The 15,558-nt window shown below is 37.8% G+C and overlaps 1 protein-coding gene across 1 annotated transcript in view; it reads left to right on the top strand.

Annotated features, from left to right (window-relative positions):
• Positions 1-15,558, top strand: part of LOC118812328 (thyrotropin-releasing hormone-degrading ectoenzyme-like) — a 357,198-nt gene that overhangs the window by 177,726 nt on the left and 163,914 nt on the right. Inside the window, exon 6 of the mRNA XM_036577232.1 lies at positions 82-195. Within this exon, the coding sequence (XP_036433125.1) occupies positions 82-195 (114 nt within the window). The remainder of the gene's footprint in view (positions 1-81; positions 196-15,558) is intronic.

The raw sequence follows: 15,558 nt of genomic DNA, 5'->3' as shown, positions 1-15,558 counted from the left end.
TAAATTACTCAGTTCCTAAAATAAACAACAGTAATAGCTCTAGTATTTTTCTCTTAGCTGTTCTGCTTCTCTGTTTTGCAGTGGTTTGGAGACCTGGTAACGCCTGTTTGGTGGGAAGACGTGTGGCTGAAAGAGGGATTTGCTCATTTCTTCGAATACGTTGGCACTGACTTCCTCTTTCCAAAGTGGAACATGGTAAGATCCTTTCATTCCTTTTAGAAGATGAAAATTTCATGGCACGACCTAAATAAAACCCCTTCACATGCGCTCTCATCCATGGCTCCGTGAATGTGGAACGATTAAAATGCAATTTCATTGTAATTCTTCCTGTGTTTGAGCTGCTGTGGAAAAATATGCTCATATATTCTCGTATTCTCATATTCTCAGCCTCGTACTGTTAGTCTTTACCATTATTTTATGACTAATCTTGTTAATCTTTGATCACATATGCTGGTGGTCTCTCTGGTTTTTCTCTGTATTCACATAGCTCATCATGTCTGAGTGCTTATTAATCATGACTGAGTGGTCATAATAAGAATAAAGCTCACATACCAAGGCTTAAAGGAATATTGCAGCATTTTTTGTCCAAATTTCAATCTGCTGTATCTGTGTATTATGGTTGCCACAGATACTAATTTCAGTGCCTTTCTCTGGAACAGGAAAACTATTCACTCGAAACCCGCTCATAATAGAAGCTAATAGGCAGTTGCTGAATTCCATGAATAAATGTTTCAGTGGTCATTTAATATCAGTTTGAATTTAATCAAACTTTCTAATGCTAACCATAAACTGAAAGACCTTGAAAAGACTTTAAAAAAAACTTTGGAAAGACTGAAGTCTGACACCCCCTCACACCTAAAGACAATGTCACAATGTTTTGTGACAGTCTGATTTTGCAAAGACTGGAGATCTTGCAGGGTCACTATTTGCAAGACTGCAACTAGATTTTTGAGATTATTTCCCATCATGCACCTGGTGGAACTTGCAAGCAGAGAAACCCTTTTTCTTCTCCACTCTGTAGTGATACAAAGGGGAAGATGGCTGGGCATGTAAAGATCTAGGACTCAGCCCAGGTCACTGTAGAACTGTATATCCTGGTAAATCATCATCAAGTATTGTTTAATTAACCTGTAAAATGTGCAGTTAGTTTGTTATGTAACATAAAGATTTATACATCAACAAAACACACAGCTATTCAGCATTGTTAATTGGGTGTTATGACTTAAACCATAAAAAACAAACAAACAAAATAAGAAACCACTGTAACAGAAAGCAAAAAAATATGATGCTTCTTCAGTAAAGTCATTCTTAAAGTCCTCTGCACATTTCCTTAATTACTGTTACAGGCTCAGTGAACCTGAAATATGAAAACTACCAGTTTACATATTTAAGATAATGATTATTGTTTTAAAGTGGAGCAGGTTTGTCATTTTTACAGAGATTTCAGGTGCTCACACATGGATTTTCTCCCTTGGACTCTCTCTCTCTTGTGCCACGCTTATGCACTTGCTTGCTCACTTACTCGCTCTCACGCGTTCCCCTGGTACGTCAATTTACATGAGCCAAGACTTAAAACTTACAATAAGATTAAACATTGTTGATTTTATCACAGCATCAAGACAAGAAAAAGACTGGCCTAATACAGCTATCCTGTCCACCTCACATTAAACGATTGAGATGATTTTATTCCGACATTTGCCTGCAACAGTGAAATCACTTGAAAAGTCGTTTGGTGCAAGGCTGGCATAACACTGGAGCAACACAGTACAGAAATAGCTCTGGTTTTAAGTTTTAGGTATTAACCAGGTAAATGTGATGTACAAACTCCAAGTACTAGAAACATAGTTTGGGTAACATGATGGTAAGCTCTGAGCCAGTCTTACTAAATTACACTGAAATGCTACTCAGGTTCTGTGTGTTAACTGGTTAACTGGGTAAGTATGTGGTAGAAGCTTCACAGTACTGTGTAATTGTTTGGGGTAAAAAGTATCAGGTAGTTATTTGATGTAAAAACATTGTACACAAAGTACAAAGAGTTCTACATAGTTTGTACATGTCTATTAAACAAAAACAAATCTAGGCTGTAAAACGGATACAACGATTTTTACAGTGGTTTAACTGGGTTCTTACCATTTTCTTCAGAAAAATATCTTTGCATTTGGTTCCATCACTTTAAACAATATAATTTAATTGGTAGTCACTTTCCTGGTTAAACATGTGACATTATACTGAGATTTAGAGTGAGTATGTTTGTATTTACCACTTTTTATGATGTCTTTTATCAGTTTAACATCTAGAACCTGTTAGTCAAGACAGTGTAATCTAGTTAGACTGTCTTGGCACTTTGGGGACTGTACCCTGCACTTGCTCAGGTAATATCTAGAACTTCCTTAGCATTTGAGTGTATTTTAATTAAACTGTCCTGGAACTTACTAAAATATCTAGTATTTTGGAGTTTGCACTCACATTTACCTGATAAATACCCAGAATGACTGTAGAATAAACCATTACCAAGGTCACCACTATAATGATGATGAGAACAGACCCAATGACAATTTCTTTCACTATCAAACAAAAATTTTAGGTGGAAATTGTTTTTTTAAATGTGTTTCTTTTTTGTGTTCTAACAAATTTAGAGTCAAATACATAGCTTCACTGTCCGTGAAACGTCTGTCACGGAAGTTGAGTCCTCTACATCAGCTACATCATAAAGGATGACTTTGTTTGCAATCACTGCAGCCACTGCTGTAATGTTTTCCCTACTATACTACTTCCACTGCAGAAGTGTGAAAGCGTCTCTGTTATATATGTGTCCCTGGGTTTAACTGTTCTTTTCTAAATTCAGGGAAATGCACTGAAGTCATTGTTTATGGTAATCAATTGGATGCTACTGAGATGAGGTTGAAAACTTTTAGAATATTCCTTTAAGTAAATAATACATGTAGAAGATCGCCTTGAATTATATGAGTTGTTAGTTGTGCATTTAATTCTAATGCTTTTGTCTTACATCTCAAAGAGGATTCGATTGAAAGAAAAAGGCAACTCTAAAATGTGACCCTTCTGGCTTGCAAATCAGAAGAGATTTATTTGCACTGGTGTAGAATATCGATTAGATTATTTACATGTTCAATTTGTGTGGTGAGATGTTGATAGCATGATGACAGGGCTAATAAATCTTAACCCAGTGCTGCCCTTTTTTATTCTGATTTAATCTCTGTTGCATATTAAAAACAGGAGGAAATAGATAGGGATGGAATAGAATGACGACAGCCGCACCATTTCTGGCTTAATATCGACCGTCTCACTCTCTCTCTCTCTCTCTCTCTCTCTCTCTCTCTCTCTCTCTCTCTCTCTTGGTCCGCCATCTCTCCATGGAACACCACTGAAGTTGAATCACATGAGACCCACTGTGTGACTGCATCCTTATCAGTGTCAGTCAGAATGACCGTCACGTGTGTGGTTAGTGAAACTCCCAGTGTGGGCAGTAGGAAGCCAAATTACAGTTATCCATTTATTGCTGTGAAGGCCGATAGGCTCCCACAGCTTCTACACAAAGAGCTGTTACACTTCTACTGTACATTTAGCAGCTGGTACAGTATCAGTCAAAAGTTTGAACACATGTACTCAGTGAATGGCTTTCTTCATTTTTACTGTTTTCCACATTTTAGAATAACAGTAAAGACTATGAAATCCAAACTATAAACTAACACACATGGAATTATAGAGTTACCAAAGAAATCAAAACTCTTGACGCCTGAATTCATTAACCTTGATTATTTTCATAAAGTTAATCTAAAGGTCAACTCCAATTTTTCAACATTTATAGATAAATTCCATCACTGAGATGTAAATAAAGTTATTCAGAGTTGTTGGATGTGAAATGGTACATTGTAGAGAAAGTGAATGTAGTTATGTCTACAAGACAAATATAGCCCTTTTATTTGCTGTCCAAAACCACTAGTACTACATGTGTCTTCTGAGTTTTTATATGTGATGTTGATGGTACAATAGTGGTGAATCTGAAAAAATATGTTTTTACAACAACCTGCATGTACCTCTCCACTATGAATGAATTAAAAAAAAAAACATTTTAGGCCAAAGTCTTCTTAAAACTACCATAAAACAATGTCTCACACATCGGTAAGCATATTCATAACCATTTAGTGTTATAACTTGCTGTGAGGGAGATTCCTATCACCACTGTGGACAATTCTGCCTCTAGTTTCTCTGGAACACAGCATTTTACATCAAACCACTCTGAGTGATTCTGAATTCATATGGTAACCATTTAATTATGTCAAAAATTATTAAATTAGCATGTGCCTCCAAGAGATATGAAGCACCACCACATGTTTTCAAACTGACTAACTCACTAACACGTCATTGGGCAGCTCAATATGCTTGGAAGAGGACACTAACTGGCAATTCTGTTGCATCAGCTAATAGATGCCCGCATTGACTAGCATTGCGCCGAGTGACTCGGGGGGAGATGGAAGGCCATCCATCTCTTGGACACTGATGCCTGTGGCATCACCAGGGATTGAACCTGCAAACTCTCAATTTCTCAACAATAGAGCCAATTCATAGTCAATTGATGAGACAATTTTGGAAACAATTGCTTTAAATAGAATGTGCACAATTTCATTGACTAAAATAGTGTTATTTATATCATTAACTAAAGCTATTTACCATTTTAGTCAGAGTAGAATAGACTAAAATTAATCACTATGATTTAGCTTTAAATAGGCCAGAATTTAAAAGCCATTTTCTTCAAAAGACTAAAACTATGACTGAACTAAAAAGACATGAAAAGTTAACACTGTAACTAAATCATGTGATCATGTGATATTTGGCTGGTACTGCTTTCTGAAGTTCAGAACATTTAGTTTGTTTCCGCCATCCACTCTCTACCCTCTGTCCACAGGGGCATTTCTGGTTGAGGTGGGACACAGTATTATATCAAAAACATCACGTTTAATGAAAACACCAACCTGTGATGCATTATTATGGATTTTTATATGCATGGGCTGCCGTGGCTGTTTTAAATTTTTTATTACATGTGAAAATGTAGGCAGTTAGTCCATCCATGAAACAACCAGTTGTCTTTGGAAAATATCCAAGTGTCTTTTATGTCATACAGGTGTCAGCAGTGGTGGACAGTAGCTGATGTGTCGTCATGGCAACTGGCAGTACAGCATCATGGTTTAGGTATATTTTGATGCTGGTCAAAGCTGTTTACAGTGTTTTCTGATGCAACAGGCCAGCTATCTTGTTACAATATAGAGCTGGAAGAAATGTGGGCCTAGTTTATTTTATTTTCATAACACATACACTCATGTGCAAAAGTTTGGGCACCCCTTTTCAAACATGTTGCAAGTGAATATAAGTTAGCACATCCTCCACAGAGAACACACCTCTGCACATTTTAATGCAGAGATGCTGTTTATTTGCTGAGGTTAACATATTGGAAAAATATATATATTTTTTCTCAATATTTTAAACACGGCAAAAAATTGCTGAAAAATATCATATTTAAGTTTGTTCCATGTATATAATGTGTTAACTTGTTTTCACTTAGAAAATAAGAATTTGTGGCAAATTCCATTTACTTTTCTTGAAAAGAGTTTGTCAACAGACTCCTCATATACCCATATATGGAAGCTAAGCTGCAAGAACAGCCTGTTTTGAATTCATCATAGTTGTGATGTCAAAACCATGACTACGTCTGAAAGGATCAGCAATTTTTTCCCTGACAATTTCCCAAACTTAAATTTATTCTGTGCGCTTGAGCCTGGAAGCATTTTTGAATAAGGCAAAATGCAGGGCAGCCAATCAGAACAAAGCTTATTTACATATACCAGTCTTAAAGATTCAGTAACAAAGTCTAAGTCTAATGAAAAGGAAACTGATTGTGTAGAAATGAATTACAACTGATTTTGCTACATAAAAGCATACAAATGTTAACCCTTTAAATGGCCAGGGCCTGCTTGTGGGGCCTGCTCTTAATATACAATTCCATAACCTAAAAATAGCTCAGCCAGTGTGTATTGAAGTCCCTGTAGTTATTAAATAATAAGCCTGAGATTTTAAGGGGTAAAAAAATAACAAAGGGAAGAAAAATGTAGAATACAGGCCACTTAACTTACATAACTTATTACATCATCTCATGCACAGCTAGGCACTGTAATTATAATGCGACTCACTACAAGTAATAGGGAGTATCTCTTTACTGACATTATTGCAATGTCGCATGGCCTTCACTGAACATCAGGAAATAGCAAAGTGACAAAGTGTTATATGAGGACAAACAGAAACTGCCTCGTACAGACAGAACGCAGCTGATAATTAGCATAATACTGTTTCAAGAAAGAGGGGCAAAAATGCATGCATGTGGAGGAGAAGCTCTTAATGCAGTAATTTGGAGGAGAAAAAGCGCTTGAGGCTGGGCACATGAAAATAAGTAAGTAGGCCGGTCATCAGCATAACAAAACCCAGCGCAGGGTTTCAGCCTTGGCCGTGGCCAATGGCTTTCTGAGTGAATGAGGAGTCGTGATGATTGCGGCTAGTGCTCAGCCTCTTCTCTACGTGAATTGGGCTCAGATTTGGTCGTGATCTACCATATGATATGAATCGTGACTATTCAGCGATACGACAGCAGCTGCTGCAGGCCATGCAGGATGTTTTTGTTGTGTGATTCAGCCAATGCAGGATTTGAATAATAGAACTAATGATTGAATCATAGGCCTAGGATTTGAGTAGTTTATGCTTCGAACTCTATAGCAAATGCTGATGTTTTGCTGTACATTTAATGTATGTAATAAATGTATGTAATAAGTCATATATAAACGTGTAATTACATGGTTAGTAGCGTTTGAAAGTTAGAAGTCACTAATTGCTGTTATTTTATTCAATAATAACAAACAGTGTAGACTGTAATACTATAAGCTAGATTCCATATGTTTTGTAGATTTAAAGCTTTTTGTGAATACAAAAAACTTTGATAAATACTGTCATTATTTGTTAGGAATTTCTTAATAATAATTTCTTAATAAGTTATCTGCCTAAGATTTGATCATTGGGTTTAAAATGTGAAGCATTTTGGATAGTTTTATTGTAACTACATTCATCTACAGCTCTGTTTATCATTCTGGATGCATATAACGTTTCATTTTACATGAATTTAAATGGATATTGGGTTTATATAAGATATACCATGTAAATATTCTGTGATAAAAATGAATAACTGAAAAATGCTGTTTGCATCAGTATTCAACCCCTGTGCTGTGGAAGCTCCAAGTTTGCACAGATGAAACATGTTGCCTTAATGTGGATACGGTTGGCTTACAGTTGATCTCTACCTGCCAATCATATAAGTTTAACTTTTCTGATAAAAGGCTCCCTTTATTCAAGTACCAGTGGTCAGACTGTGAATCTGTGAAAATGAAGAACAAAAAGCATTCAAATTAAATTAGAGGTTCAGTTACAGACATGCACAAGATGAGAAGAGGAGAAAAATAATATCTAAGTGTTTAAATTTCCCAGTAAACACTGTTGGATCAATTGTGAGTAAGCGGAAGCTGCATCATACCACCCAGGCACTGCCTAGACGAGGCTAACAGTCTAAACTTTGCATAATAAGTGGAGTGAGGTAAGCCAGAGAGGCCAACAAGTACTCCGAAGGAGATACAGAGTTCAGTGGCTAAAACTGGAGAGGAGGTGCGCCAGTCAACAATATCAAGAGGTCTACATACAACTGGCCTGTATGGGAGAGTGACTGGAAAGAAGCCATTGCTGAATAAAAGCCACTTCAAAGCATGTCAGGAGTTTGCCAGAAAGCATCAGAGTGACCCAGCTAAAATGAGGAAGAAGGTTTTTGGGTCAGATGAGACAAAAATTGAGCTTTTTGTTTGACATTTAAAACACTATGTGTGGCACAAACCTAAAACTGTTCATTCCATTCCTCAACAAACACCATCCCAACAGTGAAGTATGGCAGTGGTAGCATCACATTGTGGGGATGCTTTTCCTTAATAGGGACTAGGCATCTTGTTAAAATTGAAGGACAAATGGATGGATGATGCAAAATACAGGGAGACACTGAAGGACAACCTAAAGTAGTCTGCTTAAATGTTCTACAATGGCCAGGACTACAAAGTCCAAATCTCAATCCAATCATGAATCTGTGGCACTATGTGAAAATTGCGGTGCACAAGCATCATCAGTCCAACCAGAACAACCTGAAACTCACCCCAACATACTTAAAGATGTAATTGCAGCAAAAGGTGGTTCTGCTAAGTACTAGTCTGAAGGGGTTTAACACTTATGCAAGCAGTATTTTTTTAAATGCTGAAAAATAATGAATAAGACCGTATTGGTTTGCCATAAAATACCAGCTGGAACAATCTGAGTTATTTGTAATCCAGATGAATCTGATAACTTTCTTGAATGTCTTGAATATTTTCTGAATTTTCAGAATAGTATCTGATTTTTTTCAATTAATTTATTGAAAAAGTGATTCTAAACTTTGGAATACCAGTTTACATAATAAACTATGTTTACATGCAATGTACTTTCTGTATCAACAGGTTTCAGTCTGCATGTCTGACTAATTTTGATGTCAACAAGTGAGAAAAAATATCAGAAATGTAAAGGATGTTTTTTTTCATACATAAAACAAAACTCCACACAATAACTTTCCATCTAATTCAAACTACAGTAAAATATCTCCTCTTCAGGTAACTGTGCTGTAAAACCAGCTCCATTAGAAGAGTCTCCATCTGGCCTCATCAGAAGGTTTACATCCAATGATATTTCTTTTATAGTCCTGCTTATTGACATCTCTTCCTCCTCCACGGTCCCCTAAAAGCCTGTGAAAGTGCCAGTAGACAGAAGACCCAAACTGATCAATCTGGGACCAGGCTGAGATGCTAACACTAACACTAGGCCAATAGCCTATCGAGTTCTGTGCTATGGCTCAGCTGGCTCGTATCCCTGACTTTACTGGGCAGCAGATGTGAGAGAAATGCAAAAAGAAGCCATTTAAAAAAGAATACAGTATGCAGCATTTAACCTTTAGACATCCAGAACTGTCAGTGCCATGTTGCAGTTCAATGTAAATGCAACCATATACTTACATAATTACATTTTAATAGTGCCCAGTTTCTATTTACTTGCTGCGCATCACATATTGGAAAACAAATAACACAAAGTACAAAATGTGCCACAGCTCTTGCACAGTCCACATTTTATGATTCATTTTCACTTCAAAGTTCAGCAAAACATGTAATTTGACCAAGAGCACCTAAACCTTTGCATACAACTGTAAATATTGCAAACATGTAAAGGATGTTTTTTTCTTCTTTCCACAGAACAAGAGTGTACACACAACAATAGATTTTGTCAAATCATAATAAAATATCTCCTCTTTTACTTACAAACACTAATGTGGTATGAATTGTAAGTTTAGAATCTGCAGTTTCCTCACAGTTTCTCCACTTGTTTCAATGAACTACAAGTGAGATATAATAAAGCTAAATGTAAGAAGGTGTAAACACCGTGGTTATCCTAGAAAGGTTTACCTGAAGAGCCTCCTAGTGAGGCTTAAGAAATAAGCTAGTAGGATAAATTGCAGGTCCCTCATCGCAACCAGATGCATTCACACAAATCTTTCAGTCCTTACACACACACACCCACCGTCTGTTCCAATATTTTATACCTATCTGCCCTCAGCCGCCTCAGCCGTGCAGTGTTAGCCAAGCAGAGAGGTCCATTTGGGCTCATTTCAGCGACTGATTGTGTCTGTCACATCTGCCCAGCTTTGATGGCCACACTTCACCGGATCACCGATAAAGGGATAGAATGGCCATATGGAAGATACCACTGGCATTTGAGAGGGGAGGCGGGTGTCTGAGGTGAACATAGGCAGGAGTATATGGTGATGTAATCGTATTTCTACTGTCAGATCTTAGAATGTTTAAAAAAAAATTAACATTTTTTAAATTAAACGTGGCAATTAGCATTAGCTTCATAGCCTGTATGACATGTCTAATAGTAAGCAGACTTCAGCCTATCGTTAGAGAGGCTGATACATTTTGTCCCTTATTATGGTGAAGAACCACCTACCTTGACACGCAAGTGTCATTTGACTGACATGCAAAATGACCTATTAAACACAGTTATTTTTTGTTTGATATATAGGCTAGGGTGGAAATAGGCAGGGAAACTTTTTTGGTGGGGGGTTGGGGGTTGCGTCACTGAAATATGCCTAATGATTTTTCAACCAATCAGACAATAAATGCATGACCCTAGTGCATTTCCTACATTCAGAATAATTTAGGATTTTCTTTTGGAAGTGAAAGAGCTGACTGACTGGAAAGTTTATTAAGAACAGTCTGGAAAGGGAACATATATTTTGAACTGGTTCATAAACTAAAAGTTTAATTTTATAAAAGATAAATGAATAACACCATATGAAACATCTTCTAAAAGTTAATGGAACTTCTGACTACCAAATAAACCTTTTATCAAGGCAGTTTACAAGGCATAGCATCAAATGCACCAAAAAAAAACACCATTTTGACAAAAGTTTCATACTTCTTGGAATATGGAATCTTTCCCATGTGTGATGTGATCTTCTCAGCTAGAAAGTAAAAATTGTTCAGTGCCCATTTCGGTCATGTTTTCATAGGCAGTTGCATGTAAAAGTTTGAGTATTCCTGGTCAAATTAGATATTTTGTTTATTCTTCTAAGTGCTAGGCAAGGCAAGTTTATTTATATAGCACCTTTCATACACTGCTGTCATTCAAAGTGCTTTACAAATGAGAAAATACAGAGTGAGAGTTATTTAAAATGATCTGATTTATTGTAGGTGTCCAAATGCATTTTCAGAAAATGTCTTTCATGCCTGTCATTTCATTATGCTTTAGCATTTGATGGTTAGGATCATGTTTTTAAGTTTGCAGTGTTTTTGTCTGATTTAAACTTAATAATAATTATGTTGTCTTTGTTAGTCAAAGGTTTACACATGCTTTACACTGAAGGGTGCTATGTGTTAGTGAAAGAAAGGGTTGGTTGGGTTTATGTGAATCCAGCATTCTGGTTAATACCATTTAACCAAAACTCTTTAATTTTTTTTTTAAATGTTCTGTGGTGCAATGAACTGTATAGACATTCTCAGCCCTGCTACTATATCCTGCTCCAAAAGACTCATCTTGGTTGTGTAACTGTTTACAGAACTTTCCCATCAGACAGATTACAACCTGTCTGCATGGAAGTGAGTACAGGCATGAGTGGATAGCCAATCACAATGCAACTAACAAGATCCTGATTTTCCCAACAGCTTGGTGTTTAGTAGATATCAGAGGGGCTGTACATGGTGGTGGAGCATCTGAGGCTGAGACTAATTCAGTAGCTACAACGCAAAGGACAGCACACAGGATGAATGGAGCACTTTTTGTAGTTTAACGTCAGCTCAGTTAAACTTTTCTCATTCTGTATAGAAGTTTTTTACATAGAGTATTTGTGTGCTTTGAGTGTGACAGTGAGTTTGCACAACTTTCCCTTTGGACCAGTGCATGTAAGTGCATACACATACATGGGTGGATAGTCATTTGTCGAAATATTGATTCAACATCCTGCTATTTTGATCTTCAAAGAGGCAAAGACAAGAAATTCAGTTCAATGCAATGCAATTCTCCTCCTCTGGGCTGCAGATAGTGTAGTTAGGATACAAGTTTACAAGTAGTACAAGTTTACAAGGAATATACAACAGAGGTACTGGGATCATACAGAGGAAAGATCTGGGAGAAACATCTGCGGGAGAAACTAATTATGTGGGAAACATTCAGCATGGTAGATATGAGTTCAATATGAGTGTAAGACAGGATTAGAATTACAGCTATAACCCACTTGTGTTGGATATGCACCAATTTGCAAAGACTTTGAACAGTCATAGAGAACAAAATTGGGTTTATTTCTCCTAACAACTGTAAAGCTATAAATAGAAGCACAGCGCAATGCCAGGCTTGTATATTAAAAACTTTTGGTTTGGTGTGCTTCCAGCAGCGGAGATGGCTTCTGTTTTTGTCCCAGACGGCTGCAGTGGAGCAGCAGTGAAGGCAGTATTGGATCTGGCCAGGTGGGGGATGGTGTGTGTGGGGAAGCGTAGCTGCTGGCACAAGCCACAGGTTTCTGCACCTGTTCATTAACTCCTCCCCCATTTAAACCTTAGAAGCTGCAGGTGTCATGATAGCAAAAGCATGCTGTGGTTATATATGAATCATTTCTGACTTGTAGCTCACTGAAACAAGTGGAGACATTGTGCACTTTCTAAACTTTCAATCCATACTACATTAGTGTTTGTGTCATGTGTGGTAAATAACGAGGCTGGATGTAAGTAACAAACAAAGTGCTTGATATAGGCTAAAAATAATGGGGAACACCTGGGAGAGGAAAGAGACTGGGACTACAAACAGGTGAGAATCCTATTAGGGAAGGTAGGGAAAAGGGCGGAGCAAAGGAAACAAAACAAAAAAAAGCACATGGCTAAAAAGCACATGGCCACAGTACAAGGGGAAAAACAGGCACACTCAAAGAGACAATGGGGAAACTATGACAGTTTGTAAGTAGAAGAGAAGATATTTTATTAGAATTTGAATGCACAAGAAAGTGCTGTGTGTATAATCTGCTTTTGCAGAAAGGAAAAAACAACCTTTTATATATTTGATGTTATTTTTTGACATCCAAGCAAACATGAACAATAACAACGGCATTACTTTTTATTTCTGTCGCGACTTTCTTATGCCAAGATCAATTTTGAAAAAGTTGAATAGGAAAATAGAGAACATAACATTGTGTGTGTGTCTCTGAGCCCTATTTGGGTTTCCCAGTCACAATATATTGTAGCATAGTGGGTAGATAGAAGCATAGACAACTCAGAGTTCGTGCCCATGCTTTACTTAGAATTGACTCAGCAGACAGAGTACAAGAGAGGAAAATCACTCTTATTTCCAGAGGGAAGAAATTTGCTCTTTTAACCTCTAGCACAGCCATAGTCTGCTACAAAATCCCACTGGGGGTTATGAATCAGGACCCGACCTAGATGATGGCAGCTCACACTCCCAAACAGAGTACCAAACCGAACTGCTCCAAAGTTCACATAACCTGCAAACATTAACGTCACAAACTTGATGTGCAACCAAAAACTTTTACTTACTGTTTTTAGAATTACAGCCCAGCTGAGGATGAGCCACTGATCATGGGAACCAGTGCATGCTCTGACACCACTATATATACATATATACACCGATCAGGCATAACATTATGACCACCTCCTTGTTTCTACACTCATTGTCCATTTTATCAGCTCCACTTACTATATAGGTGCACTTTGTAGTTCTACAGTTACAGACTGTAGTCCATCTGTTTCTCTGCATACTTTGTTAGCCCCCTTTTACCCTGTTCTTCAGTGGTCAGGACCCCCATGAACCCTCACAGAGCAGGTACTATTTGGGTGTTGGATCATTCTCAGCACTGCAGTAACACTGATGTGGTGGTGGTGTGGTAATGTGTGTTGTGCTGGTCTGAGTGGATCAGACACAGCAGTGCTGCTGGAGTTTTTAAACACTGTGTCCACTCACTGTCCACTCTATTAGACACTCCTACCTTGTCAGTCCACCTTGTAGATGTAAAGTCAGAGACGATAGCTCATCTGCTGCTACACAGTTTGTGTTGGTCATCCTCTAGTCTTTCATCAGGGGTCACAGGACTCTGCCCACAGGACGCTGTTGGCTGGATATTTTTGGTTAATGGACTATTCTCAGTCCAGCAGTGACACTGAGGTGTTTAAAAACTCCAGCAGCACTGCTGTGTCTGATCCACTCAGACCAGCACAACACACACTAACATACCACCACCATATCAGTGTTACTTCAGTGCTGAGAATGATCCAAATAGTACCTGTTCTGTGAGAGTCCATGGGGGTCCTGACCACTGAAGAACAGGGTAGAAGGGGGCTAACAAAGTATACAGAGAAACAGATGGACTACAGTCTGTAACTGTAGAACTACAAAGTGCACCTATATAGTAAGTGGAGCTGATAAAATGGACAATGAGTGTTCAAACATGGAGGTGGTCATAATGTTATATATATATATATATAGTGATACTAGTCATTAAAAATGTAAAAGTTACAACAAAATATAAAAAACACCTTCTAAGATGAATATAAATATATTTCAAGCATATTTAGTTGCTTAAGCAACTACAGAATTAATTATGTAAGTAGGCCTACATAGTTACTTTTTAATGATAACAGAAAAAATGGCAGTAATAATGCAGGACATCTAAAGGTTAAGTGTTGCGCTCGTTTTTTTCTTTCTGTGTTCCTCTCACATCTGCTGCCCAGTAAAGTCAGGGAGATGAGCCAGCTGAGCCGTAGCACAGAACTCAACAGGCTACTGGGCAAGCATTAGTATTAGCATCTCTACTAGGTCCCAGACTGATTGGTTTGGATCTTCTGTCTACTGGCTCTTTCACAGGCTTTTAGGAGGCCGTGGAGGAGGAAGAGATGTCAATAAGCAGGACTATAAATGAAATATCATTGGATGTAAACACTCTAATGAGAGCACATACAGGCCAGATGGAGACTCTTCTAATGGCACTAATTTTACAGCACAGTTACGTGACTCGCATGACATCAGACTCGACTCACCAGCTGGTGTAGAAAGCACTTTGTGTTTCTCTCTTTTCCCTCCCCTCTCTCTTTATGTGAATCTCACTCTTTCTCTCCCTCTCTCCCTCTCTCTCTCTCTCTCTCTCTCTCTCTCTCTCTTTGTGTATGTCTCTCTCTCCTTCTGCCTCCCTAATTCCTTGTCTTTCACACTGTGTTGAGTTAGTGTGAATGTATGAATTGTGAATGTAGACTTATCCAGTGCAGACTTACTGGAGTTTCCTTCCTTTTCAAAACCTCAATATTTGAATTCTTCTAAACGATGTAACATTTATAGTGTTTTGAGGCTGTTGCATTGTTTATAATGCTTGTCTTTCAGAAGACCCTGTTGGGCGGATGCTAGTTTGACCAAATCGTTGTAAGATGCAGTATCTCATCTACAGTAAAAACTGTTCCAGACGCGATCGAAAGCACCTCGCTCCTTGAGACCTAAAACTAGGTAGATAAGTTAGAGCAAATGGATTGAGTATAACGTGGTGGTGAATCAGCCCCAGTATTGCTCGGAAAGAAAGAAACACTGCAGCATAGTTCAAATATAAGTCAACTTGTTCAAGTTCGTTGCTGTCTTAAAAAACGCATATCTCAAAAGTTATCTTAAATTTGAAATAACTTTATATAAAAAGGGAAAATGTTTAATTACGTTTATTTTTTAAACACGTGCCAACTTGGATTTCTTGGAATGGAGATTTACATACAGTCCAGGGCGTTTCCTGCCTTCAGCCCACTGACGACTAGGATAGGTTCCAGCACCCCCTGTGGCCCAGGATTAGTGGCTTAGAAAACGTGTGTATGTGTTTTTATTGCAGAGTCACTTATACCAAAAAAAAAA

Source organism: Colossoma macropomum, unplaced genomic scaffold (assembly GCF_904425465.1).
Source record: "Colossoma macropomum unplaced genomic scaffold, Colossoma_macropomum, whole genome shotgun sequence".
Classification (NCBI taxonomy): Eukaryota; Metazoa; Chordata; class Actinopteri; order Characiformes; family Serrasalmidae; genus Colossoma; species Colossoma macropomum.
Note: the sequence above shows the minus strand (reverse complement) of the source record. Positions and strands in the feature narration are given on the sequence as shown.